Source organism: Macaca thibetana, chromosome 3, assembly GCF_024542745.1.
Source record: "Macaca thibetana thibetana isolate TM-01 chromosome 3, ASM2454274v1, whole genome shotgun sequence".
Classification (NCBI taxonomy): domain Eukaryota; kingdom Metazoa; phylum Chordata; class Mammalia; order Primates; family Cercopithecidae; genus Macaca; species Macaca thibetana.
Window position 1 is genome coordinate 115,009,469 of NC_065580.1, and position 25,694 is coordinate 115,035,162.

Below are 25,694 nucleotides of genomic sequence, written 5' to 3' on the forward strand. Positions count from 1 at the left end.
AAATTTTAACAATGTCAAAAATTAATTGTGGAGTATCCATTGATGGATGAATGGATAACTTAAATGTGGAATACGCATACAATGGAATATTATTTAGCCACAAGAAAGAAGGGGCTGGGCGCAGTGGCTCACGCCTGTAATCCCAGCACTTTGGGAGGCCCAGGCGGGCGGATCACAAGGTCAGGAGATCGATTCCATCCTGGCCAACATGATGAAACCCTGTCTGTACTAAAATACAAAAAAAAAAAAAAAAAAATTAGCCAGGCGTGGTGGCGCGCCCCTGTAGTCCCAGCTACTCAGGAGGCTGAGGCAGGGGAATAGCTTGAACCTGGGAGCTGGAGGTTGCAGTGAGCCAAGATTGCACCACTACACTCCAGACTGGCGACAGAGCGAGACTCCGTCTCAAAAAAAAAAAAAAAAAAAAAGAAAGGAAATTCTGACACATGCCACAACATGGACGAAAGTGAGGACATTGTGCTAACTGAAGTAAGACAGTCACAAAAAGACATATAATATATGGTTCCACTTATACGCGGTCCTTATAGTAGTCTAATTTAGAGACAAAGTAGAATAGTGAATGCCAAAGGCTGGGAGGAGGAAAGAATGGGGAGCTAGTGTTTACTGGGTATTGAGTTTCCATTTGAGAAGATGAAAAAGTCCTGGAGACGGATGGTGGTTGCACAAGAATGTGAACGTACTTGGTGCCACAGAACTACACTTGGAAACAGTTAAGATGGTAAGTTTTACGTTATGTGTATTTTACCACAATTAAGAAAATTTAATTATGGGTAGTTGAGAGAATGTGGTCTTCCTCAACTTACGGTAGGAAAAGTCAAGAATAACTTAAAGGCTGATAATAGCATTTTAGAGGTCGAAACTGATCAGAGAGGCTATTCCATCAGGCTAGACTAGCTCAATAGTGACTTTTTCCAGGAGTAGAACCGCTGGGAAGAGAGAACTGGGCAGTGAGGAAAGCGAACTTGTTCAGTTAAGTTTGATTTTCTGCTTTAACGAGGGGCTTCCTGAGTCCCTTAATAAGATCCCCTCCCAAAAGAGGCACCCCGGGTCTCTGCGTCTCCCAGTCATGTCCCCGCCCGCCGGGCCAGAGCAATGGACTCCCAGGAGGCAGGGGAGGCGCGGGCGAGGCGGGTGGGGGAAGGGCAAGGACTCACTCTTCCTTTCCTCCTCCGCCGGGGCCCGCCCCGAACCCTGGCCCCGCCCCGGCTCACTGGCTCCGCCTCCTCCTCCCGACCCCGCCCCGGCACCTTGGCCCCACCGCCCACTCGGCTCCGCCCCGGCGTCCTGGCCCCGCCTCCGCCGCCCGGCCCCGCCCCGCTCCTGGCGGACTGCGAGCAGGAAGCGCGCGGTGGCTCTGCCGACGCCGCGTTTGGAAAGGTGTGGAGGGGGCTGGGGGCGCAAGTCGCGATCAGGCTGCGTCTCCTGCCCGCCCAGCCACCTGCGGCCCTGGCCCCACCCCGCCGCTTTGGGCCGCTCAGGTTCGCGGCCGCCCCCGCCCCGAGCGCCGGCTCGGGGCTCCGCTGCTCTGGCCTGGGAGGCGGGGCCGGCTGCGCGGCGTCATGCATATGCATGAACGGCGCGGCGGCGGCTCCATTGTGCCCTCGGAGCGGGCGGCGGCGCGATGGCGCGGGTGGCGGCGGCCCCGGGGCGGCGGGCGTCGCGGAGGGCGGGCTGAGCGCATGGAGCGGCGCGGGCCGGGGGCCGCCACGGCGAGGGGCCGGGCCAGGCCGGGCGGAGGTGAGCGGGGCCCTGGGGGTGGCCCCTGGCAACGCCGCCCGCGGGCAGGTGCCGGCCGGCGGGGGCGGGCAGGTGCGGCAGGTGCGGGCCGGCAGGTGCGGGCGGGCAGGTGTAGCCAGTCGCCCGGGGCGCCCCAGTTCGGTTGCGGCGCCGCGGTAGGGTTCGCAGCCGGGCTGGGGCTGAAGGCTCTGCCGCCCACCTGCCGGCACCTGCCACGCGTGCGTCGTGGTCTTGGGCAGGCTCGGCCCCGTGGGCGTCAGGGTCGTCCAGCCCTCCCCTGAGTCTTTGTTGGAGGCTGGCCGAGGGGTGTAAGCGGCGCTCGGGGTTCTCCTGAGCGATGAAGGCTGGCCGGGCCTTCGCTCCAACCTGATCGTTCCTGGCTCTGGGGCCAGGCAGTCTCACCTACATGGTACGCCCCTCCGCTCCCACTTACGTGCCCACCAACAGGGCAATGTGGGGGCCCGCTGAGGCCGTCACCTGCTCGCCGAGGAGCTGTTCCGCTCCTGGGCTGAACGACGCTGAGCTGCCAGCCCCCAGCTGGCAGTTTTGATGAGGACACCCCTTTGCAAACTGGACATACTGAAGCTCAGGCGTGAGGATGCCCTGCTCCCCTGAGGTGCCTTGTCTTCCCTAGTGCCAGGTGTCCTTCACCGCGGCACCCCCACCCGGTGCCTTGTTTACCCCTCCACCTACCCTGTCTCTCCTCCCATTCCCTGGACCCTCTGCCCTGCAGTGTTCTGCCTCTCCTTCTCCCTGGGGTACCCTCTTTCCAGTATTACAGAACATCCATGGTGGTGTCTTTAATTTGTGTCATCGCAGATTTCACAGGGACACACATAGAACATGTGACTTGGTCTGAGACCGTGGTGATTATGGATAGGATGGACACAGACTCACCACCAAGTTCTGGCAAGCTAGAACCAGAGGGCATCCCTTGATGCTTAGTGAAACAGGAGAAGTGAAGGAATCTTAACTTTCAGGGGTACTGACCCTTGAATGGCCCTTGTCATGCCCAGGGGGTAGTTACAAGCTGGAAGTGTAAATGAGGAGAACAAGCAGATGACAGTTGCCGGTGTAGATTTCTGAAGGACAGGCCTAAGATGTTTGGGGAGCATCTTGATTATTGGGATTGAGCTCCCAAGGGCTGATGAGATGAAGGTGGTCATGTGTCCTCAGTCCTAGGATGCCACCAGATACCCATCTTAACACATTGTAAACTGATGCCAGGTTAAGGTTGTCCCTTCAGCTGTTCACTGAAACGTCTCATGCCTGGGCCATTGCTTATTCCTGGACTTTTTGATGAACCCCGTATCCTGCCTTAGCCCCACGCTTAGGCAGTTTAGTACTGTGGCCTTACAGGTAGAGGGGGCAGGACTTTCAGCTACCTGTACATGTGAGCACCCCACTTTTTGCTACTAGGGACCCCGCTCCTGCCCCATTCCAGAGCCATCATTTCTTCAAGACCCTTTGACTCCGTTGTCACCCAGGTTGGATCCTGACCCTGCAGTCTTGGAGACAGTGAGACCTGATCTGTGACCTATTGAGAAGGGTTGCCTGCCACAGGGCCCACTTGCTGGTCCTGCTCCTAACTGACTAGGCAGGCAGAGAGGTGGCATGGAACAAGGCTCAGGAGGCCAACCAGGAGACTTGGGGGTGCAGCTACTCTGGGACACTTGGGTAAGAGAGGTCTGGGTAGTGAGTTGTGTAGCTCTGTCTAGAGGAGGATGTGATCTGACCCCCAGAAAGCCTTGTGGCCCTCTAGACTGACCTTGTCCATCTTTCAAGGGGTCCTAGCTTCCAGCTGGAGTTAGTTTACAAGGAAAGTGCCAGGCACTAAGACTCTTGGTGGGCATGGGCCTTGCCTGATCTGGAATCCAGATTTCAGGCTCCAGGCTGTTCCCAGCCCAGACTCAGAGCCAGGAGATGGGAGGAGGATCTGCACACACACAACGTAGAAACGCTTCCCTATGATCAGGGGCAGAGGGTCAAGGATACCAGACCTGGAGACTGGAAGTCTTTCTAAAGAGACTGTCCTCAGAGAGGAGACCAGAGGCATGAGTTCGGGTCGGCAGGAAATCCCCCTGTGCAGTGAAGAGTAAGCTCAGAGGGAACTGGAAATTGTGGTCTCTGTCCACAGCAGAGAAGCATCAGGGGTGGAATTCCCCAGGCCCATGTGACATAGGAGCCTGCTGTGGGCTCCTCCCCTCCCTGTACCTGCCCTGTGCCCCTTCTTCCCAGCTCACTCCATTTCCTAGATCTGAGGCTCTCAAACTATAGTTCCTGGACTAGCAGCAGTAGTAGCTGCAAACTTGTTAGAAATTACAGGCTTAGGCCCCAGCCTAGCCTACTGACTTCAGGTGGAGCTAGGCAGCCTGTCATCACCAGCTGCAAGCTGGTTTTTATGTGCTGTAGTTGAGGAGCTGCTGCGCTAGGTGACCTGAAATGAGGCAGTTCTGCACGGAGTGCTGCCTGCACTTTGAGGCCTTTGACCAGGGGTGGGGGGAGGAGGCACCTCTGCTTGCCTGCCAGATTCCCTCCCTGTGCTTCTTGGGACAGCAAAGTGGCCAGGCCAACCCAACCAGCTTTCCAGTAGGGAAGGATTGTCACAGCAGTTCTGCGGATACAGAAGGCTGGTGGTGGCAGTTGTATTGTAATTAAACTTCTTATTTTGAAATTATTGGCTGGACACGGTGGTGCACACCTCTCAATCTCAGCACTTTGGGAGGCAGAGGGGGTGGATCACTTGAGGTCAAGAGTTCAAGACCAGCCTGGCCATCGTGGGGAACCCTCATCTCCACTAAAAATACAAAAATTAGCCAGGCATGGTGGTGCACACCTGTAGTCCAGTTACTTGGGAGGCTGAGGCAGGAGAATCACTTGAACCTGGGAGGCGGAGGTTGCAGTGAGCAGCCTGGGTGACCGAGCAAGATTCCATCTCATAAAAAAGAAATGAAAGATTCATGTGCATTATAAGAAATGACACAGAGAGATTCATTCTATCCTTTACCCAGTTTCCCCCAATGGTAACATCTTGGAAAACTTTAGTGCAACATTGCACCAGGACACTACATTTATACAGTAAAGAGGTTACACCTGTTGCCTTTTTTTTTTTTTTTTTGAGACAGAGTTTCACCCTTGTTGCCCAGGCAACAATGGACCTGGCTCCATTGCCAGTGAACATGAACCCCATGAAACCTGCCCTGCCCCCCGCACCACACGGGTGAGTGTGGGCTCTGCCCACCCCTCAGGCCCTGGGGTTGGGGGTGTCATTTCTGGACCCAGGCCTCAGTGCAGTCGGCTCACTGTAGCCTCCACCTCCCGGGTCCAAGTGATCCTCCTGCTTCAGCCTCCTGAGTAGCTGGGATTGCAGGCACCTGCCGCCACGCCCAGTTAGTTTTTGTATTTTTAGTAGAGACAGAGTTTCACCATGTTGGTCAGGCTGGTCTCAAACTCCTGACCTTAGGTGATCCACCTGCCTTGCCCTCCCAAAGTGCTGGAATTACAGGCGTGAGCTACCACACCCAGCCTTTTTTGTTTTGTTTTTTGAGCCAGAGTCTTGCTCTGTCGCCCAGACTGGAGTGCAATGGCATGATCTCAGCTCACTACAACCTCTGCCTCCTGGCTTCGAACGATTCTCCTGCCTCAACGTCCCAGGTTGCTGGGATTACAGGCACCTGCCACCACACCCGGCTAATTCTTACATTTTTAGTAGAGATGGGGTTTCACCATGTTGGCCAGGCTGGTCTCGAACTCCTGACCTCAAATGATCCACCTGCCTCAGCCTCCCAAAGTGCTGGGATTACAGGTGTGAGCCACCACACCCAGCCTGTTGCCTTCTTATATTCACGCCCACCTTCCTCCTGCCAAAATTATAGAAATGGAGAAGATATTAGTACCTTTAGTACCTTTCTCCTTTACCCCCACATTTAACCCCTGGCAATCACCAACCTGTTCTCCATTTCCCTAATTTTGGTGTGTCAAGAATGCTAAATAAAGGAGTCATACACCACGTAGCCTCTTGGGATTGGCTTTTTCCACTCAGCATTAATTCTCTGGAGGTTCAGCCAGGTTGTTGCATATATCAGTAGTTCATACCTTTATATTGCATCCCAGCTATGGATGTACCACCATTGATTTAACTATTCATCCACTGAAGGACATCTGGGCTGTTTCCATTTTATGGCTATTACAAATAAAGCAGTTATAAACATTTGTGTACAGGTTTTTATGTGAACATAAGTTTTCATTTCTCTGAGATAAATGCATACAAGTGCAGTTGCTGGGTCATAGTAGGGTAGCTGCTTGCTTAGTTCCATATGATACGGCCAGACTGTTTTCCAGAGTGGCTGTACATTTTACATTCCCGCTAGTAATGTGTGAGAGATCCAGTTTCTCCTTGCCAGCATTTAGTGATGTCACTATTTTTTATTTTAGCCATTCTGATGGATGTATAGTGATATCTCACTGTGGTTTTAATTTGCATTTCCCCACTGACTGGTGATGCTGAGCATCTTTTCATATGCTTATTTGCCATCTGTATATTCTCTGGCAAAGTGTCTTTTTATGTTTTTTGCTTATTTTCTAATTGGAGTTTTTTATTTTAATTTTTTTTTTTTTAGTTTTGAGAATTCTTTTTTTTTTTCCAGTCATCGTTCACTCTGTCTTCCAGGCTGGAGTACAGTGGCATGATCATGTCTCACTCCAGCCTGCACCTTCTGGGGTCAAGTGGTCCCCCACTGTAGCCTCCTGAGAAGCTGGCACTACAGGTGCATGCCACCACGCCCAGCTGATTTTTAAATTTCTTGAGGAGACAGGGGTCTCACTATGTTGCCCAGGCTGGTCTTGAACTCCTGGGCTCAAGCAGTCCTCCTGCCTCAGCCTCCCAAAGTGCTGGGATTATAAAGAGTGAGCCACTGTGCCTGGCCAAGAATTCTTTATATGTTCTAGATACTCGTCCTTTGTTGGATATGCAGCTTGCAAATATTTATCCTGGCCTATATCTTACCTTTTCATCCTCTTAGCAGGGCCTTTCACGAAGGAAAAATTTTAATTTTGATGAAGTCCAGTTTATCGGTTTTTTTCTTTTATGGATCATGCCTTTGGTATCAGGTCTAAGAACTCTTTGGCCTAGATCGCAAAGATTTTCTCCTATGTATTTTCCTGAACATTTTATAGATTTATGTTTTACAGTTAAATCTAGAAACCATTTTGAGTTACTTTTTGTGTAAGGTGTGAAGTTGAGGTGTTTTGTTTGTTGTTTTGATGCCGGGTTGCTCCACTGTCCCAGCACCATTAGCTGGAAAGGCTGTCCTTCATCCTTTGAATTCCTCTTGCACCTTTGTCAGACATCGTTTGGCCCTATTTGTGCAGATCAGTTTCAGACTCTCTGATCTCACCTATTAGCCCATAGTTCTGTTCCCCTGTTGGTACCACACAGTTTTGATTACCATATCTATATTCTAAGTCCTAAAGTCTGTGTATGGCTGCTCAAGGCCCCACCCAGCAGCTCTGGGGAGGAGTTTCTGGCTATTGGCAGGTTCCTCTGTCCCCCAACATCAGTATTCCTGAGTCACGCTGTGGGACTGGGATTGCCACCCCTACCTTGCCTGGCTGGGCCATCTCAGCTTCCAGGCCTGTTCTTGCCCAGAGTCCAGGTGCCTAGAGCCTTCTGGAGCCATCAGCCCCTGGTTTTCCTCACCCCTGCTTCCTGGGCAGGACTTGGACTGGGGGAGCAAGGGGAGGAGCATATGGGCCAGGAATCAAGTCTTGCCTGCCCTGAGGGTGTGAGGAAGTCCAGACCACCGCCCTCTCCCTCTTCCCTAGTTGCTACCCCCTAGCTCGGTGGTGGGTGGTGGGAAGATCCAGTGAAAGGCCACATGCTTAGACTCCCCAGGCAGAGCTTAGCTCTACGTCTCACCTGCTCTGGGGCCCTGGGCACACAGCTTGCCCTCAGAATCTCCAGGTCTATATTTTGAGGGGTGAGGCTGTTCCTACCTCCATTGGTGAGGCCCTCGGTCAGCACAAGAAATGGCAGCCTAGATGAATGCGGGGCCACCCTCTCCTGGGGCACAGAGAGGTCATGTGAGTGCTGCGATGGCAGGATGGCACCAGTAGTCAGCACACCTCAGGTGGCATGTCTGTGTGTGTGGCAGCCTTGCAGCCCTAAAAGGGAGTGATATCCAAGGCGAGCATGCCTGGGGACTCCTGAGGAACAGCTGAAACAGGTACTCACACACCCACTGCTTGGCCTGTGCTGCAGCCAGTGTTCCTCTGTGGATAGCCCAGGCAGGCAGAGGTGGATGTGGCAGGTGGTCCTGGGAGTGTCAGGACCCAGGGTAGTGCCAGTGAGGGCCCTTCAGGGACAGTCCAGGGGCAGGGCCCCAGGGGATGTCTGGGCCTGCTTTGGTAAGGGGCTTGTTTGTGGCAGTGTTGGAAGGCGTGGCACTCGGAAGCAGCCTGAAGGTGTGGTCACTTCCGTGGCTTGTTTACTAAATGGGAGAGCAAACTTAGCATGGCACGTAGAAGTCCCATGGTGCCAGCACTGTGGTCCTGCATGTGTCCTGCTGCATCTTCCCTGACACACCCCCTCTGCTGCCCTGTCCTAGGCACCAGGTCCCTGGTATCCACTCAGCCCCATCTTGCAGAGTCGCTTCAGTGTCCCCCCAGCCCCTTGCTTAGAAACACTGGCCAAGTCGCATTCCCTGCCAGGTCTGTGGGTACCCACCCTCCATCTATTGTGCTGTGTGTCCCTGCCCTCTCCTGGGGGTGTCATGGATGCGCCAGTGGATCTGCGCGCCTGGCCCCTATGACCATATCAGCCTCAGGCAGCCCCCACTTGGTGGAATCTGGGTCAGTTCTGAGGTCCCCTGGCCTGGAGCCCTTCTGCTACCCTAAGGAGGGCCCTCTTGTTCGGAGGGGCTGCTAGCCAGGGCCCGGGTTACTGGTCCCATACCCCATTTCAGCAGGCATCCTGCATGTCCCTCCCCAAGGCCAGGATGGAGGGTTGTTGGTTGACCACTGCACTCCTGTGATCACCGCACCCCTGCACTCTCCTCCTTGGCTTTCTCAGCCCCTGGCCTCCAGAACTGCCTATGCCCCTACCTGGGCTACTCAGGGTAGGCAAGACCTTGAGCAGGACCTCGCGCTGACTGGCCCTCTGTCCTTCACCCCAGGGCCTTCTGAGGGTTCCTGGCTACCGGCTCCTCTCTAAACCCCAGTTTCTACGGGGTAGCTAGAATTGTCCCTGGCTTTATATGGATAGCCAGGCCTCGGTGTGGGCGGGAGAGTGGGGAAAGTATTTGGAATCAGGAAGTCCATCTCTAGGGTTGATCCAGGGACTCCGGGTGGCAGGGTCTGGGTCAGAAAGGGTTCATGCTGGCCTCCAGGCTGGGTTTGTGGGGGCAGAGCCTCACCAGAGTGGGTGGGGTGGGCCAGTATTAGGCTCCTCCACTGCCTTGCCTGCCATCAGAGCCCAGGGATCCCTTATTGAGAAAGAGGTGGGGCCTGCTGGCACCGGGGTCCCTCCACGCTGCCGAAAGGGTCTCCTGGCTGCATCTCAGCTAATATCCCTTCCTTCCTGTCGGGCAGCCAGAGCAACTGAGTTCCAGATAAACACTGTCAGACCCGGCCTATAGGCTGCTCCATTGCCAATGAACTCCATGAACCCCATGAAACCTGCCCTGCCCCCTGCGCCACACGGGTGAGTGTGGGCTCCTCTGCCCACCCCTCAGGCCCTGGGATTGGGGGTGTCATTTCTGGACCCAGGCCTCAGCAGCCTCTCTCCCTGCAGTGATGGTTCATTCGCATATGAGTCTGTGCCTTGGCAACAAAGCGCCACTCAGCCGGCTGGATCGCTGTCCGTGGTCACTACTGTGTGGGGAGTTGGCAACGCGACACAGAGCCAGGTAAGCACCCACTGGGGCCCCATCCCCGAGCAGACAGAGCCTCCCAGTGCTTGGCAGTGCTTAGTGCCTCCTCAGAGCTCTGAGAGACGAAGAGGCTGAGAGGTGAGGACAGAGAGGCTGAGGCATGACATGAGAATGGGGCCTCCTGAGTCTCCTAAGTCTTTGGACACTGGTTCTCTTTCCACGCCTGGTGTGGGATTTTCTTCTCCTGTCTTCACCTAGCCTTCACAAAATGCCCCAACCTACCTGTGGACAGCTGCTTTCCCTGCTTCCCGTGCTATCCCCCATCCCCTCCACCGCTCCCCCAATCCGCTTGCCAGGCCTCTTGGTTTCTAGCACTTCGGAACTGCTGCATGAAACACATTGTTTGGCTGGTTCCCTTTGGTGATTCCTGCTTCCTCATAGGTTTTGGGGAACCCTATGGGCCCTGCAGGGAGTCCCTCTGGCGGCTCCATGATGCCTGGTGTGGCAGGGGGCAGCTCCGCCTTGACCTCCCCACAGTGCCTGGGACAGCAGGCGTTTGCTGAAGGCAGCGCCAACAAGGGCTACGTGCAGCAAGGCGTGTACAGCCGCGGGGGCTACCCTGGGGCCCCCGGCTTCACCACTGGGTAAGCAGGTCCCCTCACCTGGCAGGTATGCTAGGAGCCATCAACTTGGCAGGCACCTCAGAACTGTGGCGCTGATCAGCTGGACGTTCCCTCTCTGCTTCCTGCCAGCTCCGACAGCTGTAGTGGAGGGTCTAGAAAGAATGGGCTCCCCCTGAGTGCTGCATGCCTCTGGGCTAAGCACGGTCCTGGCCCTCATGAGCCCACACAGAGAGTGTGGCAATCCTGTGTCTCCTGCAGGTATGCAGGTGGCCCCGGGGGCCTGGGCCTCCCCTCACATGCTGCAAGACCCTCCACTGACTTCACACAAGCGGCAGCTGCTGCGGCTGTGGCTGCTGCAGCAGCCACTGCCACCGCCACAGCCACAGCCACCGTGGCTGCTCTCCAAGAGAAGCAGAGCCAGGAGCTGAGCCAGTATGGAGCGGTGAGTCCCCCTCGGCAGCTCCTCCCACGTGGCAGCCAGCCTGAGGGCCTGGGAGGAGGTACTCAGCCAGACAGTGGGCTCCAGGGACAAGCACGGAATATGCCAGGGCTCACGAGGCCAGTAAAAGAGAGATGTGAGGAAAGGAGTGAGGGTCTGAGGGGAGAGGTTTTTGGGGTGTCCTGTGAAAGGGTATGGTGCCCACATGGGTGGGTGGGTGGGTGGTATGCCTATCTTTTGGAACCCTTGGTGTGTGGGACCTGGACCATTCTTTTTTTCTCTTCCTAGATGGGGGCCGGACAGTCTTTTAACAGCCAGTTTCTGCAGCATGGAGGTCCCCGGGGGCCTGGTGTCCCCACTGGCATGAACCCTACTGGCATGGGAGGGGTGATGGGCCCCTCTGGCCTCTCCCCCATGGCTATGAACCCCACCCGGGCAGCAGGAATGACGCCCTTGTATGCAGGGCAGCGCCTGCCCCAACATGGGTATCCTGGGCCTCCCCAGGCCCAGCCACTGCCCCGACAGGGGGTCAAGAGAACCTACTCTGAGGTGAGTGTCCAGGTCACCTAGTTTGGGACCTTGGGTACCAACTCCCTCACCCAGGCACTCTTTAGAGCTGTGGTAAAGAGCAGGCTTCTGGCTGGGCGTGGTGGCTCATGCCTATAGTCCCTGCACTTTGGGAGACCAAGGAGAGTGAATCCCTTGAGCTCAGGAGTTTGAGACCAGCCTGGGCAACATGGCGAAACCCTGCCTCTACAAAAATTAGCCTAGTGTGGTGGCATGTACCTGTAGTCACAGCTCCTTGGGAGGCAGAGGTGGGAGGATTGCCTGAACCCAGAAAGTTGAGGGTGCAGTGAGCTGTGATTGCTCCCCTGCACTTCAGGCTGGGCAACAGGAGTGAGACCTTGTTTAAAAATAAAAAAATAAAAAAAAAAAGAGCAAAAGCCAGGCCTTGTGGCTTACGCCTGTAATCCCAGCACTTTGGGAGGCTGAGGCAGGTGAATCACTTGAGGTCAGGAGTTCGAGACCAGCCTGGCCAGTGTGGTAAAACCCCCATCTCTACTAATAATACAAAAAATTAGCTGGGCATGATGGCGTGCACCTGTAATCCCAGCTACTTGGGAGGCTGAGGCAGGAGAATTGCTCAAACCCGGGAGGTGGAGGCTGCAGTGAGCCAAGATTGCACCACTGCACTTCAGCCTGGGCGACAGAGTGAGACTGTCTCAAATTAAAAAAAAAAACAAAAACAAAAAAAAACAGACTTCTGCATGTGAGAACTGCCTGTGCCTGACAGTGTCACGGCAGGATCTTCAAGGGGACCAGGAAATCTCCATTCCCCCAACCCTGCCACACATGAGACTCTGCTTTCCCTCTGGAACCAGCTCCCCTGATGCCTCTTTTCTCCCCTCGGGCATTTTGCCTCTTGTTCAGGTGTATCCAGGGCAGCAGTATCTGCAAGGAGGCCAGTACGCACCCAGCACCGCCCAGTTTGCGCCCAGCCCTGGGCAGCCCCCTGCCCCCTCCCCTTCCTACCCTGGGCACAGGCTGCCCCTGCAGCAGGGCATGAGCCAGTCCCTGTCTGTGCCCGGCCCCACGGGACTGCACTACAAGGTAGGGCAGGCTCCTCTAGGCCCTGTGCCGGGCTCCATGCTGAGTGCTGTGGGACAGGGGACCTTGGGGCAGTCCTGTCCTCAAGAGTGACAGGGTGGCTAAAGGGGCCAGCAGGGTGTGTAGGTCCATGTGTGCTCATGGACCACAGCTCTACAGGAGATGGGAGATGGGGGGTGGGGGGGTCCTGACCAGTGTAGGAGCAGCTCCCGGGGTTTGGGATCCACTTCTGAAAGGACCCTTTACAAGATTAATATATCTCAGGGGTATCCAGTGCAGGGAGCAGCAGGCAGGCACCCAAGACATTTGAATGTCCTTTATGGAAAAGTGTCCTCATTCCTTCTGCTTGCTGCAGAGAAATCCAGTGAGAGGATGTGCCCTCGCTGCTGGCCACGCACCCTTTCTGGGTGCATGGGCAGAGTGCACCTCCCTGGGAGCCTGGGTGCGCCGGGTGGTGCAGCTGGGGGGAGGAGAGGAGGAGGGCCTAGTGTGCCTTTATCTTTTCAGCCCCTCCGACCTGTTTGATCATTTTCCTCTGTGGCTATGATTGCTTTAAGTAGTGTTACTTGTAGATTATTTGGAAAAATACAAGAGAGTGTAAAGAAGACCATGTGTGGTGGGCTTCTAGGGTCAGGTCCAGGGGCCCCGGCTAGAGCCCCAGGTGCATGCAGTTTTCTCTCCTGCAGCCCACAGAGCAGTTCAACGGGCAGGGCGCCAGCTTCAACGGGGGCAGCGTCAGCTACAGCCAGCCTGGCCTGAGTGGGGTAGGGGGCCTGGCTGGGCGGATGGGCCGGGAGGCTCACAGGGTGGGCATATGGAGAGAGGGCGACCAGGCAGGCACCCCTGGGGCTGCCTCCTGTCCACCTCTGTTACCATGGTTTCCAGTGGGTGCTCCATGAACAGACTCCACTCCCATCCACCCTGGCATTCTGCCTTGACTGTTTGTGCTCAACCCTACAGCCTACCCGTTCCATCCCGGGCTATCCCAGTTCCCCACTGCCAGGGAACCCCACGCCACCCATGACCCCAAGCAGCAGCGTCCCTTACATGTCACCAAGCCAAGAGGTCAAGTCTCCCTTCCTGCCTGATCTCAAGCCCAACCTCAACTCCTTGCACTCATCGCCCTCTGGTAAGTCTGTCCACTCTTGGGACAATGGGGTGACGAGGCCAGGGTGGGTATGGGGGAATCACAGGACTCCAGAGAGTCCTGTAGGATCTTGGGGGACAGGGGGTGGCTGCCATATCCCTAAGAAAAGGGCTGGGTGCGGTGGCTCACACTTGTAATCCCAGCACCTTGGGAGGCTGAGCACAAGAGTTCAGGGTTACAGTGAGTATGATCTTGCCACTGCACTTCAACCTGGGTGACAAAGCAAGACCCTGTCTTTTAAAAAAAAAAAAAAAAAAAAAAAAGCCAAGGATTCCATCTTCTTAAAGACAAGTCGCTTAGTGCCAAGCCTTCACCTTTTTGTTCTGTTTGTGGGTTTCTTTGCAAAGGAGGCTGTGGCTCTTCTCTCTAGAAAAATACCCCTGTGCACAAAATGTTGTATATAATTTCAGGGGATTTATGAACCCCCCGAAGCCCATTCCAGGGAGACCACAGCAGCAGAAGTTGGGGTCGTAGAACTCTAAACGGAGCTGTAGGGCAATTGCAGGTGGCCCTCACACACCTTGGCCTCCTAGTCTCTCTGAAAGCACTGGAAACAGCTTCTGTCTGGATTGGGGACATGTTCCCCTATTATGGTTTAGGGGACTTTGGGCTGGGCTGCCGAGGCAGGAGACAAAAGAGAACATCACGACCAAATGCCCAGGCCTCAGGAGAGATGCTGCCCATGGCCCCAGCCCCAGGGCACCACTCAGGCCTGCCAAGCAGTGCCTGACAGGAGGGGCTCCCTTCGCCAAGGTCCCCGTGGGGAAGGTGACTGGGAAGCCGCTGCCCTCCTTGAGTGGCACAAGATGCTCGGGCTGGGGCAGCCCAGCTCACAGCCAGTGGCCTCTGCTTCCAGGAAGTGGGCCTTGTGACGAGTTGCGGCTGACCTTCCCTGTGCGCGATGGGGTGGTCCTGGAGCCCTTCCGCCTGCAGCACAACCTGGCTGTGAGCAACCACGTCTTCCAGCTGCGAGACTCAGTCTACAAGACCCTGATGCTGAGGTGAGTTCCGCCTGGCCCCCACCTGACCCCCACGTGGCTCTGTTCCTCCTCCCACACTCTCAGGGCCCGTTTTCTGGGTGTCCACCCATCTTCCTAAGCAGGCCTGACCTGGAGTTGCAGTTCAAGTGCTACCACCACGAGGACCGGCAGATGAACACCAACTGGCCAGCCTCGGTGCAGGTCAGCGTCAATGCCACGCCGCTCACCATCGAGCGCGGCGACAACAAGACCTCACACAAGCCACTCTACCTGAAGCACGTGTGTCAGCCAGGCCGCAACACCATCCAGATCACCGTCACCGCCTGCTGCTGCGTGCGTGTCCTGCGGTGCCATGGGGGCGGTGCCATGGGGTGGGGCGGGGTGTGGGCGGGGCCTGGCCCAGCGGCGCAGTGGGAGCAGAGCCAGGACCTGGGCGGGCCGCCGCCTCCTGCTGTTTTGCTGCCTGCTGCTTGCTGCCTGCTATAGCGTGTGTGCCCCCTTGGGGGATGGAGAGCAGGCCATGGGGGCTTTATTATTTCAGAAAAATGCGTTGCTTCTCCTTGTTACTGCCTTGTATTTCCATTTTAATCTGTCATCCTTGCCCTTTAGGAAAGCGATTCAGTAATACACCCTAGCTATTTTCCAGTTAGAATAAATTGACTAGATTTGATGGTCACATTAATTATGTAAGAGAAACCAGGCTGTGCAGAAAGCTCATGGAGCTCGGAGTCCCCAGCTGATCAAGCATTACCGGTTCTAGCAAGCATCAGGGTCACCCTTGGGCTAGAGGAGAAAGGCACGGCTTATGAGTGCACTAGTCAGCCTGGGCATGAGGGCCTTGGGGACGGGGTGGCCACACACCGCAAATTTATGGGATGTGGCAGATGTCAACACAGACCCAGCATCTGTGACTGTGGATGTGCGAGCAGGGGGGACGTTCAAGGGGACTTGAGTTGATTCTCTTGATGGAGAGGTGGTGACTGGGTGATAATTAGACAGGCAGGATGCCCAGCACAGCTGCAGAGATGGGTACAAGTGGGCAGGGTGCTGAGGCCAGGAAAGGCAGCTGGATGGGGCCAAGCCACTGAGGAATGTTGCTGGCTGACCCTCCACCCCCAGCCCACCCTGCCCTCAGCCTTGTCCCTCCCCCACCTGGCAGCCCCTGACACACACTCCCCTGCACACCCTTTACCTGGCCAGGGTGGCCCCTGGCCCACTTCTCCCCAACGACACCAACAACATCCTCCCGTTGTTTTGCAGTCCCACCTCTTCGTGCTGCAGCTAGTGCACCGCCCGTCCGTCCGCTCAGTGCTGCAGGGCCTCCTCAAAAAGCGCCTCCTGCCTGCCGAGCACTGCATCACCAAGAGTGAGTGGCCCCTACCCCTCAGCTGCCAGGCAGCCATCCGCACTCTATGTGGTCCATGCCCAAGCCAAACAATCCTCCTTGCGGGCACCTCCTCATGCCACACCAGGTATCTCCTTGGACAGGTGGCTCTGCAGTAGGGGCAGTGGGTAGCTCCAGGTGGCCCCTCAGTTGTCAGTGGGTCAGTGAGTGGGTCCCTGCCTAGTTGGTATCCCCATTCACACCTCCCCATCTTGAGGACCCTTTACTCAAGTCCATTACCTTGTTGATGTCAGTAAAGCGGAACTTCAGCAGTGGCACCATCCCTGGCACCCCTGGGCCCAACGGAGAGGACGGGGTGGAGCAGACAGCTATCAAGGTGTCCCTGAAGTGCCCCATCACCTTCCGCAGGATCCAGCTCCCTGCCCGAGGTCATGACTGTCGCCACATACAGGTAGGTGGTTACTGCAGAACCTTGGCGGAATTTGCTGCTGCTAAAATATCTTGAGTCAATACATCAGTGTCATTCTCTGGACAGACATGAACTCCTAGTGCCTTGGCTGTCAGGCTGACAGGACAGGCCTCCCCCGTCAAGGAGGCAGGTGGGCCTGGCTCCCCCAAGACTAGGCTATTTTTTCTTCCAAATATAATTATCATTTTACTAACTTTTTTACTGCCTGCTTCATTATGGGTTCAAGTTTATTTATTTATTTATTTATTTATTTATTTATTTTTTGAGATGTACTCCCACTCTGTCGCCCAGGCTGGAGTGCGGTGGCGCGATCCCGGCTCACTGCAAGCTCCGCCTCCCAGGTCCATGCCATTCTCCTGCCTCAGCCTCCTGAGTAGCTGGGACTACAGGCCCCTGCCACCACGCCTGGTTAAATTTTTGTATTTTTTTTTAGTAGAGACGGGGGCCACCACGCTCGGTTAATTTTTTATATTTTTTTTTAGTAGAGACGGGGTTTCACCATCTTAGCCAGGATGGTCTTGATCTCCTGACCTCATGATCCACCTGCCTCAGCCTCCCAAAGTGCTGGGATTACAGGCGGGAGCCACTGCATCCGGCCAAGAGTTCACGTTTTGAAAGGCATAAGGTTGCAGGGTCCAGTCTTCCTGCCCTACCCGCAAGGGTGACTATCGTTAGCGTGTCTGTCTTTGCAGAAATACTGTGGGTATGGACAAATAGACGCACAGCGCACTGTCTCTGTAGTTACGTAGTGGTCCCTATTGCACAAACTGCTCTGTGCTGTCATTTTTCTTCTTGTAATACCATGTTCTGAGGCCAGGTGCGGTGACTCATGTCTGTAATCCCAGCACTTTGGGAGGCCAAGGCGGGTGGATCACGAGGTAAGGAGTTCGAGACCAGCCTGGCCAGCATGGTGAAACCCTGTCTCTACTAAAAATGTAAAAATTAGCTGGGGCATGGTGATGTGTGCCTGTAATCCCAGCTACTCAGGAGGGTGAGGTAGGAGAATCGCTTGAACCCGGGAGGCAGAGGTTGCAGTGAGCTGAGATCGAGCCACTGCACTCCAGCCTGGGCGACAGAGCGAGACTCTGTTTCAAAACAAAACAAAACAAACAAAAACACCATGTTCTGGAAGTGGGTCCTAGTCAGCACAGCTGCCCGATTCTTGCTTTGGCCACATGGCATTCCAGTCCCAGTGAGAGCTGTTTGGGCTGTTCCCAACCTTGATCCATTAGAATGATGGTGCAGGGAAAACCTGGTAAATGAAGTGTCTCAGATATGCATGTAAATAAGTCACACATTCCTGAAAATGGATTGCAGAGTGACCAGGTCTTCCCTGTCCTGCCCACAATGAGAAACTGATTTTCTCCCCATCTCTCTGTAGTGCTTTGACCTGGAGTCGTACCTGCAGCTCAACTGTGAGCGGGGGACTTGGAGGTGTCCTGTGTGCAAGTGAGTCTCAGATGCAATGTGTGATGGGGGAGGGGCTGGTGCTTTTAGAGGCTTTCATGGGTGAAACCTCCAGTGGCATCATCAAAGACACAAGCCTGGTGGGAGAAGTCGCCGCATGGACTGGGATTGTGCAGCTCAGTGCAGAGAGCTCGTATAGGGTGGCCTTACGCAGGGTCATCTCATGCAGTCATCTTGTGCAGAGTCACTTCATACAGGGTCACCACATGCACAGGATCACCTCTTATTATCACCTCACACGAGGGTCAGTCATACAGGGTCACCTTGTACTGTCACCTCACACAGGGTCAGCTCACACAGAGTTACCTTGTTCAGTTGCCTCACATAGGATTGCCTCATCCTGGGTCACAGCTGACAGGGCTGAGAAATGACAGGGCCTGTGCCCAGGACAAGGTTGTGTAAGGTCTCTAAGCTGTGTCCCTTTTTTTCCCCACAGCAAGACAGCTTTGCTGGAGGGCCTGGAGGTGGACCAGTACATGCTGGGCATCCTGATTTACATTCAGAAGTAAGCATCCTTTTCCTGTGATCCTTGCATCTGTGGCCACTGGAGGGCAGCCCCAGGACGTGTAGGGGGATGTCCCTTGCCAAGTGCAGCCTTCCAGCCTCTTTCCAGCATGGAGCAGGCTGCATTCCAGGCCAGAGACAGCGTGTGTGTCCTACCTGAGTGTTGGTGCTGGTCCCAGCATCCTGCTGGGCGTGGAAGGTGCTGGGTGGCAGCAAGCATTTGAGGGGGGGAAACTGCCTGAAAACTTAGCCCAGGGCTGGGAGGGGCAGTGGGTACCGGGTCAGCAGCAGGCCAGGAGGTAACCATTCCCCACATGTCCCTGCCCAGCTCTGACTATGAGGAGATCACCATCGACCCCACATGCAGCTGGAAGCCAGTGCCCGTGAAGCCTGACATGCACATCAAGGAGGAGCCGGACGGGCCGGCACTGAAGCGCTGCCGCACCGTGAGCCCCGCCCACGTGCTCATGCCCAGCGTGATGGAGATGATCGCCGCCCTGGGCCCCGGCGCTGCCCCCTTTGCCCCCCTGCAGCCCCCCTCAGTCCCTGCCCCCAGCGACTACCCTGGCCAGGGTAAGTACAGCAGGCTAGCCTTGAACCTCAGATGACCCTGGGCATATGGCCCCTCTCCCCAGATCAGTCTCCTCACCTGCAAGAATGTGGCTATGCAGGCTGCACACCTAGGTTATCAGTGTTCACACAAAACATGCCATGGGGCACCTCCCGCTCCTCCCATCTCAGGGACGTGGCGGTGAAGGCATAGTCTCGGCTATGGTCCTAGGAAACAGACAGTGGGGCTTCCACCCTTCCTTCCCCCTGTTTGGAGTAAGGGGCTCTTGGCTGGAACACCTCCACAGACTGGCCCCATCTGGGGCCCCACTCTGGGACCCACCTCACACGCGTGGTGCGTGCGTTTGTGGCTGCTCCCATTCCTATAACCTCCGAGACCTTCACTCCTAGGAATGTCCCAAGGCCAATTCCCTTGGCAGCAATGAGAAGAAATGCCCTTTTCCAAATAGCGACTTCTGCAAAACCCGCTGTTGTTTGTGGGTGAGCACTGCAAGTCCCACCCATGCCACAGCAAGCCTCCCTCCTGGCCCCTCTGCCAGCGGTAGCCTTCCCCAGCCCTCACCCAGGCCCCAACTCTCCTCTTGCAGGTTCCAGCTTCCTGGGGCCTGGAACTTTCCCTGAGTCCTTCCCGCCCACCACGCCCAGCACCCCAACCCTTGCTGAGTTCACCCCGGGGCCACCCCCCATCTCCTACCAGTCTGACATTCCCAGCAGCCTCCTGACTCCAGAGAAGTCTACCGCCTGCCTACCAGGCCAGGTCAGTGCCATGCCGAGAGGCCAAGGGGGCCTGTCTCCCCAGGGAAGCCCCTGAGCTGTTTTAACAAGTTCTTCTCTGTGTCTTCAGATGGCACCAGCAGGTCACCTGGACCCCACTCACAATCCTGGGACACCAGGACTACACACCTCCAACCTTGGGGCCCCTCCGGGTCCCCAGCTGCACCATTCAAACCCTCCCTCAGCGTCCCGGCAGTCCTTGGGCCAAGCGAGCTTAGGGCCCACGGGTGAACTGGCCTTTAGTCCTGCCACAGGCGTGATGGGGCCCCCCAGCATGTCTGGAGCTGGGGAGGCCCCGGAACCAGCTCTGGACGTGAGTACCAGGCCCCATGCCAGGGAATGCGTGGGAGCCAGGGCTAGAGGTGGTGTGTCTGTTGTCCCTGGGTTCCGAGTGTGTTGTGGAAGGGAAGACAGTGACCCCTCAGAGAGCCGGTCAGATGAGATCAACTAAATGCAGCTTTTGTTCACGAGTCAGATACCTGGAGTAGCTGTGGGTGGGATGCGATGTACCACATTTGTGTTCATGAGGGGCCTGGATGCCATACGGGCGACGCAGAGTCCTCAGAGGAGACTGTGCTGGAAGCTGACAGCACGGTCCTTTGAGTCAGATTTCATCTGTCCATTTGCTCAGTAGCCCTGGGCCTTGACTCACAGGTAGAATGGGAGTGCACACTCAGTACATGGAAGACAGGACTGACTGTCCCTGGACCATAATAGAAACTCATTGAAGTTCAACATGAAAAAAGTTAGGAAGAACAGCTCCAAGCAGAAAATCCTAGGGGCATGGAATTCCACCACCAGCATTCACCTTGGGGAATCACGGTGGGGATCCCCACGCAGGCCGGTGCACAGAGAATGTGTGGAGTGGCTGTGCTCCCTCACATCCCGTTTCCTGGTGGTATTGAACAGCATGTTGCGAGCTGTTCTGGCCTCGGCAGCCTTGCAGGGAGGTCCCGGGGGTGGCGTGTGCCTCCTTGAGCACATGCAGGCCTATAGTGGGGCCCCGCACCCAGCCTGTGTGTGGGGAGGGGCTGCTCAGCATCCCCACTGCACCTGGATGGGATGTGGTGACAGGATGGTCACTCAGGTGTGGCCAGTGACCAAAGCTGCTAACATAGTTCACTTTGTCCTCAGCTGCTCCCAGAACTGACCAACCCTGATGAGCTACTGTCCTACTTGGGACCGCCCGACCTCCCCACAAACAACAATGACGACCTGCTCTCTCTGTTTGAGAACAACTGATCCTGTGTTTACCCCAGGCCCGGCGGGGACACGCTCACAGATGTCACCACAGCCCTGCCCTTCATGCCCAGCCCCCTGAGACACCCGGTGGTCTCTCCCAAACCTCCCCCAAAACACACCTGGAGCCAGAGCCTTCTGCCGCCAGCCCTGTGCTCGATTGGAGGGGCTCCCAGCCCGGCAGCCCTCGCCACCTCCCTCTACCAAGCCTGCTGCTGCAGAACGGTTTTTGCTGAGGTGCCCCTGCCCAGCCCTCTCCAGCCTTGTCCACGCACACCTCACACCCCTGGTCTCACAGCCTCACACCTTGTCCTTCCACCCCTGCCTGCCCCCGCCCAGCCTGCTTCTTGTCCAGCATTGATCCTTCTGTTTCAACAACTCCTCCACTGGGCAGAGCTGGGCATCTGGCGGGGCTGGCTCTGTCCCCTGCGCCTTTGGCTCCAGTGGTCCCTGTGCCTGGCAGTCCAGCTCTTGGAACCTCGCTGAATGGCAGCCTCTTGGGGGCCTGGAGCTCTGGCAGCCCAGCCGTGTGTCGTGTCGGGTTCCTCTCCCCACCCCAGCTTCAGGCAGAATCCTCGGGGTGGGGGAGCTACAAAGCACAACAATGTACATAGTGTAGAAACACTAACAGCTGGGAAAGGGGAGCCAGCTGTCCAGCCAGCATGTTCCTGTTGTACAGCCCGGTCTCCCTGTGCACTCTGCTCCTTCCCATGTGCAGACAGATCAGGGAGGAACCTCCAGTGGGTGGGGGACAATGAGCTTTGGCCCGGCCAAGCGGGGAGGGTGGGCTCTCAGATTCAGCTCTGTGTAAAGATTCTCTAGCGGGCTGCGCTCCCAAGTTCCCCGTTTCTGTGAAAGTGAAGAATTAGTACAGCTGTGTTTTTTAAAGCCACCTCTCCGTCTCCACCCCATGGTTCCACACCCAGGTGGGGAGGAGGAAGCCACTGCATCTGTTGGCTCAGGGCCCCAGCCTGTGCGAGCAGGGCGCCTGGGCTGTTGTGTCTCCTGTCTGTGCCGATCTCTATTAAAGGACTCCCTCTTGGTGGGCCTGGCCGAGTCCCTCCTTCATGCTCCCAGGGACTATTTTCTCCCCTGTAAGCCAGCGACCTGCCTAAAGCTTGGGCCTCTGTGCCTGCAAAGCCTGTGCAGGCTCTGGGGGCCGGGTCGACCTTCTGGTGGCTTTTGGGACCCCAGGTTGAGCTCTGGATGTTCCAAGCTAAGGCTCAGCTATTCCCGCCCCGTAGTAAATTTCCTTTTCCCTGGAATTTTCCAAGTTGGCTTCAGCTGAAGAGCTATTTTGTGAAGCGTTCCAGGCTTGCCCAGGAGAGACATTTGCCACTATGTCACCTTATCTGGGCTTGCCCTGGGGCACTGAGCCAGCTGTTTGGCAGTCCCAGCCCAGCCAGGGGCTCCTTCTCAGCTCTTGTCCCTGGGAGGCCTCTGCTTGTCACTTACCAGAGATTGCAGAGGTGTGTCCTGCCTACCATCTGCCTGTCCAGCTTGGTGGGGGTCTGTGTCACCCTTTCCTCCTGTCCTGGGCCCCATCCTTGAGGGCCTTCCCAGCCAGCCAGCAGGAGAGGCAAGAACTGGGGGAACATGGGAACCTAGGGGAGGAGGGGAGCTCTGGGCATCCTCAGGCTGGCAGCCAAGGCCTGCCCCTTGAGGCACTAGAGGAGGGCATCTGTCTGTGGGAGCCCAGAAGCTGCAGGGAGAAGGAGGGAGGTGTCTGGTGTGAGCATTGTTCCTGCAACATTTGGGACCACACAGGTGGGCTTCCTTGTTTCCTGACAAAGTCTCTGTTTCCAGCTCTTCTGCCCTCTCTGGACGAGGGAACAGAAGTGGAGGAAACAAAAGAAGCAGCAGTGCACACACTCCTGGTGCTGGGTGTGGAGACAGCCCAGTGCTGTCCCACTCAGCCATGGCCTGATCTAGGCCCCGGGCCCTGCTTTCTTGGGTGTCAAACAACTGTGTCCTGAACATCTGATGCACCACCTACCCTGCCTGTTGCAAACGTGATGCTCCTGGATGGAGTGGAGAAACCGGAAGACTGGGACAAGCAAAAGACTGCAAACAACCCAGAAGCCCATCCTCAGAAGGCTGGAGAAATGATAGAGGAATGCGTGGGCACTGTGGCCCTGTGCTCCGTCACGAACACATCTCAGAAACAACGTGGGGTGAAAAAGCAAGACAGTTCATACAGTATGATGCCATTTTTATAAATCTCAAAACCAAATACGTATGGGATTCATACCCAGGTGCTAAAGTCACCAAGGAGGGCAGGGAGTCAGCACGACACAGTGCTCACCCATGGCGAGGGGACGGGGCCTCGCTCAGGGAAGAGCAGAGATGCTGGAGGTTCTGAACCTCAGGGTCAGTGGTGGCTTCGTGGGTTTCACTTTATTGTACTTTCTGTGTCACATATTTTCTTGTGTATGTGCCAAGTATTGCATAAAAACCAAAAGGCTGACCAGACCTAACAACGCTCCACCCAACAGCAGCAGAACACACGTTCCTAAGTGCACAGCGAATATCCTCCAGGACAGACCACATGTTAGTGTACAAAGCAAGTCCCAGTAAATTAGAGAGTGGAATCCTGCAAACTACCTTCTCCAATCACGATAGAATAAAACCGGATATCTATACCAGAAGGAAAATGAAAATTCACACATACATAGAAATTGAACACACTTTTTAACAACCAAAGAGTCAAAGGAGAAATCACTAGGAAAATTAGAAAATAGAGATGGATAAAAATACAACATACCAGAACTTAAGAAATGAGGCAAAAACTGCTCTGAGGGAAGTTTATAGCTGCAAATGCCAACATTTTAAAAGAAGCAACATCTTGGCTGGGTGTGGTGGCTCACACCTGTAATCCCAGCACTTTGGGAGGCTGTGTCAGGCAGATTACCTGAGGTCAGGAGTTTGAGACCAACCTGGCCAACATGGTGAAACCCTGTCTCTACTGAAAATACAAAAATTAGCCAGGCGTGGTGGCTCACACCTATAATCCCAGCTACTCATGAGGCTGAGGCAGGAAAATCACTTGAACCCAGGAGGCAGAAGTTGCAGTGAGCTGAGATCACGCCATTGCACTCCAGCCTGGGCAACAGAGTAAGACTCTGTCTCAAAAATATTCCTAGAAAGATACAAATGACCAAAACTGTCCCAGGAGAAACAGAAAATCTGAACAGGGCCAGGCGCAGTGGCTCATACCTGTGATCCCAGCACTTGGGGAGAACTAATGAGGTAGGAGGATGGCCTGAGGCCAGGAGTTCGAGACCAGCCTGGGCAACAGCGACCCTGCCTCTACAAAAACTTTAAAAATAAATTGGGTGTGATGGCATGTGCCTGAAGCCTCAGCTACTTGGGAGGCTGAAGCAGGAGGATAGCTAGAGCCCAGGAGTTCAAAGCTGCAATGACCTATGATGACATCACTGCACTCCAGCCAAGATTGAGGCAGAGACAGAGACCTTACCTCAAAAAAAGAAGAAAAATGAAAATATCTGAACCAACCTAAAACACATAGGTAGAATCAGTCATCAAAAGCTTCCCAACAAAGAAAAGCCCAGGACCAGATGGTGAATTCTACCAAACACTAAAGAATGGACATAAATCCCCAAATTCTCCCAAACATTGCAGAGGAAAAAACACTTCCTAACTCTCCCAACTCATGTGAGGGGTCAGCTCCGCTCCCTTCAGTCCCTCCCACTCTGCCCCAGCTCCCTCCAATGGCCCTCCCCAGCAGGCAGTGGCCCCCACCTCTGCCCTATGTAACTGTACCCACTGTGGGTCTCCTCCTTGCCACCCTTCCAACCTTCCAGGCTTTGGTAGCCATTGAGACAGCCCATCCTGCCTGCCCTGGATGGGAGGGCAAGACATGACTGGCTCTGGATGGCCTGTCACCCAAGTTGCTTCAAAGAGAAGCCAGGGACATCAGTGCAGTAGGATGCACAGTGCAGTAGGTTTTGGTAAGTGCACATGCTTGTGTACCTGCCCTTCAAAACCTGACAGGAGAGACCAGCCCACACCCCACCCCAGGTCATCACTGTTCTGGCCCCTGTCACCAGAAATTAATTTTGTCCTTTCTGAAACTTTATGTCAGTGAATATTAGAGTGTGCCCTACTGTTAACTGGTCCTTAAAGTTTCTATGTTTATTTTCTTTTTTTCTTTTTTTTTTTTTTTTTTTTTTTTTGAGACGGAGTCTCACTCTGTCGCCCGGGCTGGAGTGCAGTGGCCGGATCTCAGCTCACTGCAAGCTCCGCCTCCCGGGTTCACGCCATTCTCCTGCCTCAGCCTCCCGAGTAGCTGGAACTACAGGCGCCCACCACCGTGCCCGGCTAATTTTTTGTATTTTTTAGTAGAGACGGGGTTTCACCGTGTTAACCAGGATGGTCTCGATCTCCTGACCTCGTGATCCGCCCGTCTCGGCCTCCCAAAGTGCTGAGATTACAGGCTTGAGCCACCGCGCCCGGCCTATTTCCTTTTTTTTAAGATGGAGTCTTGCTCTGTCACCCAGGCTGGAGTGCAGTGGCATGATCTCGGCTCACTGCAACCTCTGCCTCCCGGGTTCAAGCGATTCTCCTGCCTTAGCCTCCTGAGTGGCTGGGATTACAGCCTTGCGCCATTACACCTGGCTAATTGTAATTTTAGTAGAGATGGGGTTTCACCATGTTGGTCAGGCTGGTCTCGAACTCCTGACCTCATGATCCACCTGCCTCGGTCTCCCAAAGTGCTGGGATTACAGGCGTGAGCCACCATGCCTGGCCTTTTTATTTTCATTTAACTGTATATTGTTCTTGTTTATTCCCTCAGTTACCACCTAGAAGGGAGGATTAATGGGTACCCTTCCCCAACGTCCTATACCCCAGCTCTTCTCTGACCAAGTCTTGAACTCTTTCATGG

The 25,694-nt window shown here is 55.3% G+C and overlaps 1 protein-coding gene across 8 annotated transcripts; it reads left to right on the plus strand.

Annotated features, from left to right (window-relative positions):
• Positions 1 to 1,315: 1,315 nt before the first annotated feature.
• On the plus strand, positions 1,316 to 21,836 carry ZMIZ2 (zinc finger MIZ-type containing 2). 8 transcript variants are annotated; one of them, XM_050783386.1, is made up of 19 exons: positions 1,316 to 1,395; positions 9,343 to 9,454; positions 9,530 to 9,659; positions 10,065 to 10,267; positions 10,505 to 10,688; positions 10,974 to 11,234; positions 12,117 to 12,296; positions 12,980 to 13,057; positions 13,254 to 13,422; positions 14,297 to 14,441; positions 14,543 to 14,753; positions 15,681 to 15,786; positions 16,059 to 16,216; positions 17,616 to 17,683; positions 18,138 to 18,206; positions 18,534 to 18,778; positions 19,363 to 19,532; positions 19,620 to 19,862; positions 20,684 to 21,836. In XM_050783386.1, the coding sequence occupies exons 2-19, from the start codon at positions 9,405 to 9,407 to the stop codon at positions 20,789 to 20,791; spliced, it is 2,778 nt and encodes a 925-aa protein (XP_050639343.1). In that variant the 5' UTR covers positions 1,316 to 1,395; positions 9,343 to 9,404; the 3' UTR covers positions 20,792 to 21,836. The 8 variants fall into 8 exon arrangements, with proteins under 8 accessions (XP_050639343.1, XP_050639345.1, XP_050639349.1 ...); XM_050783388.1 differs by having other exon boundaries at positions 9,545 to 9,659; XM_050783389.1 differs by lacking the exon at positions 1,316 to 1,395 and adding an exon at positions 1,611 to 1,755 and having other exon boundaries at positions 9,545 to 9,659.
• The last annotated feature ends 3,858 nt before the right edge of the window (positions 21,837 to 25,694 follow it).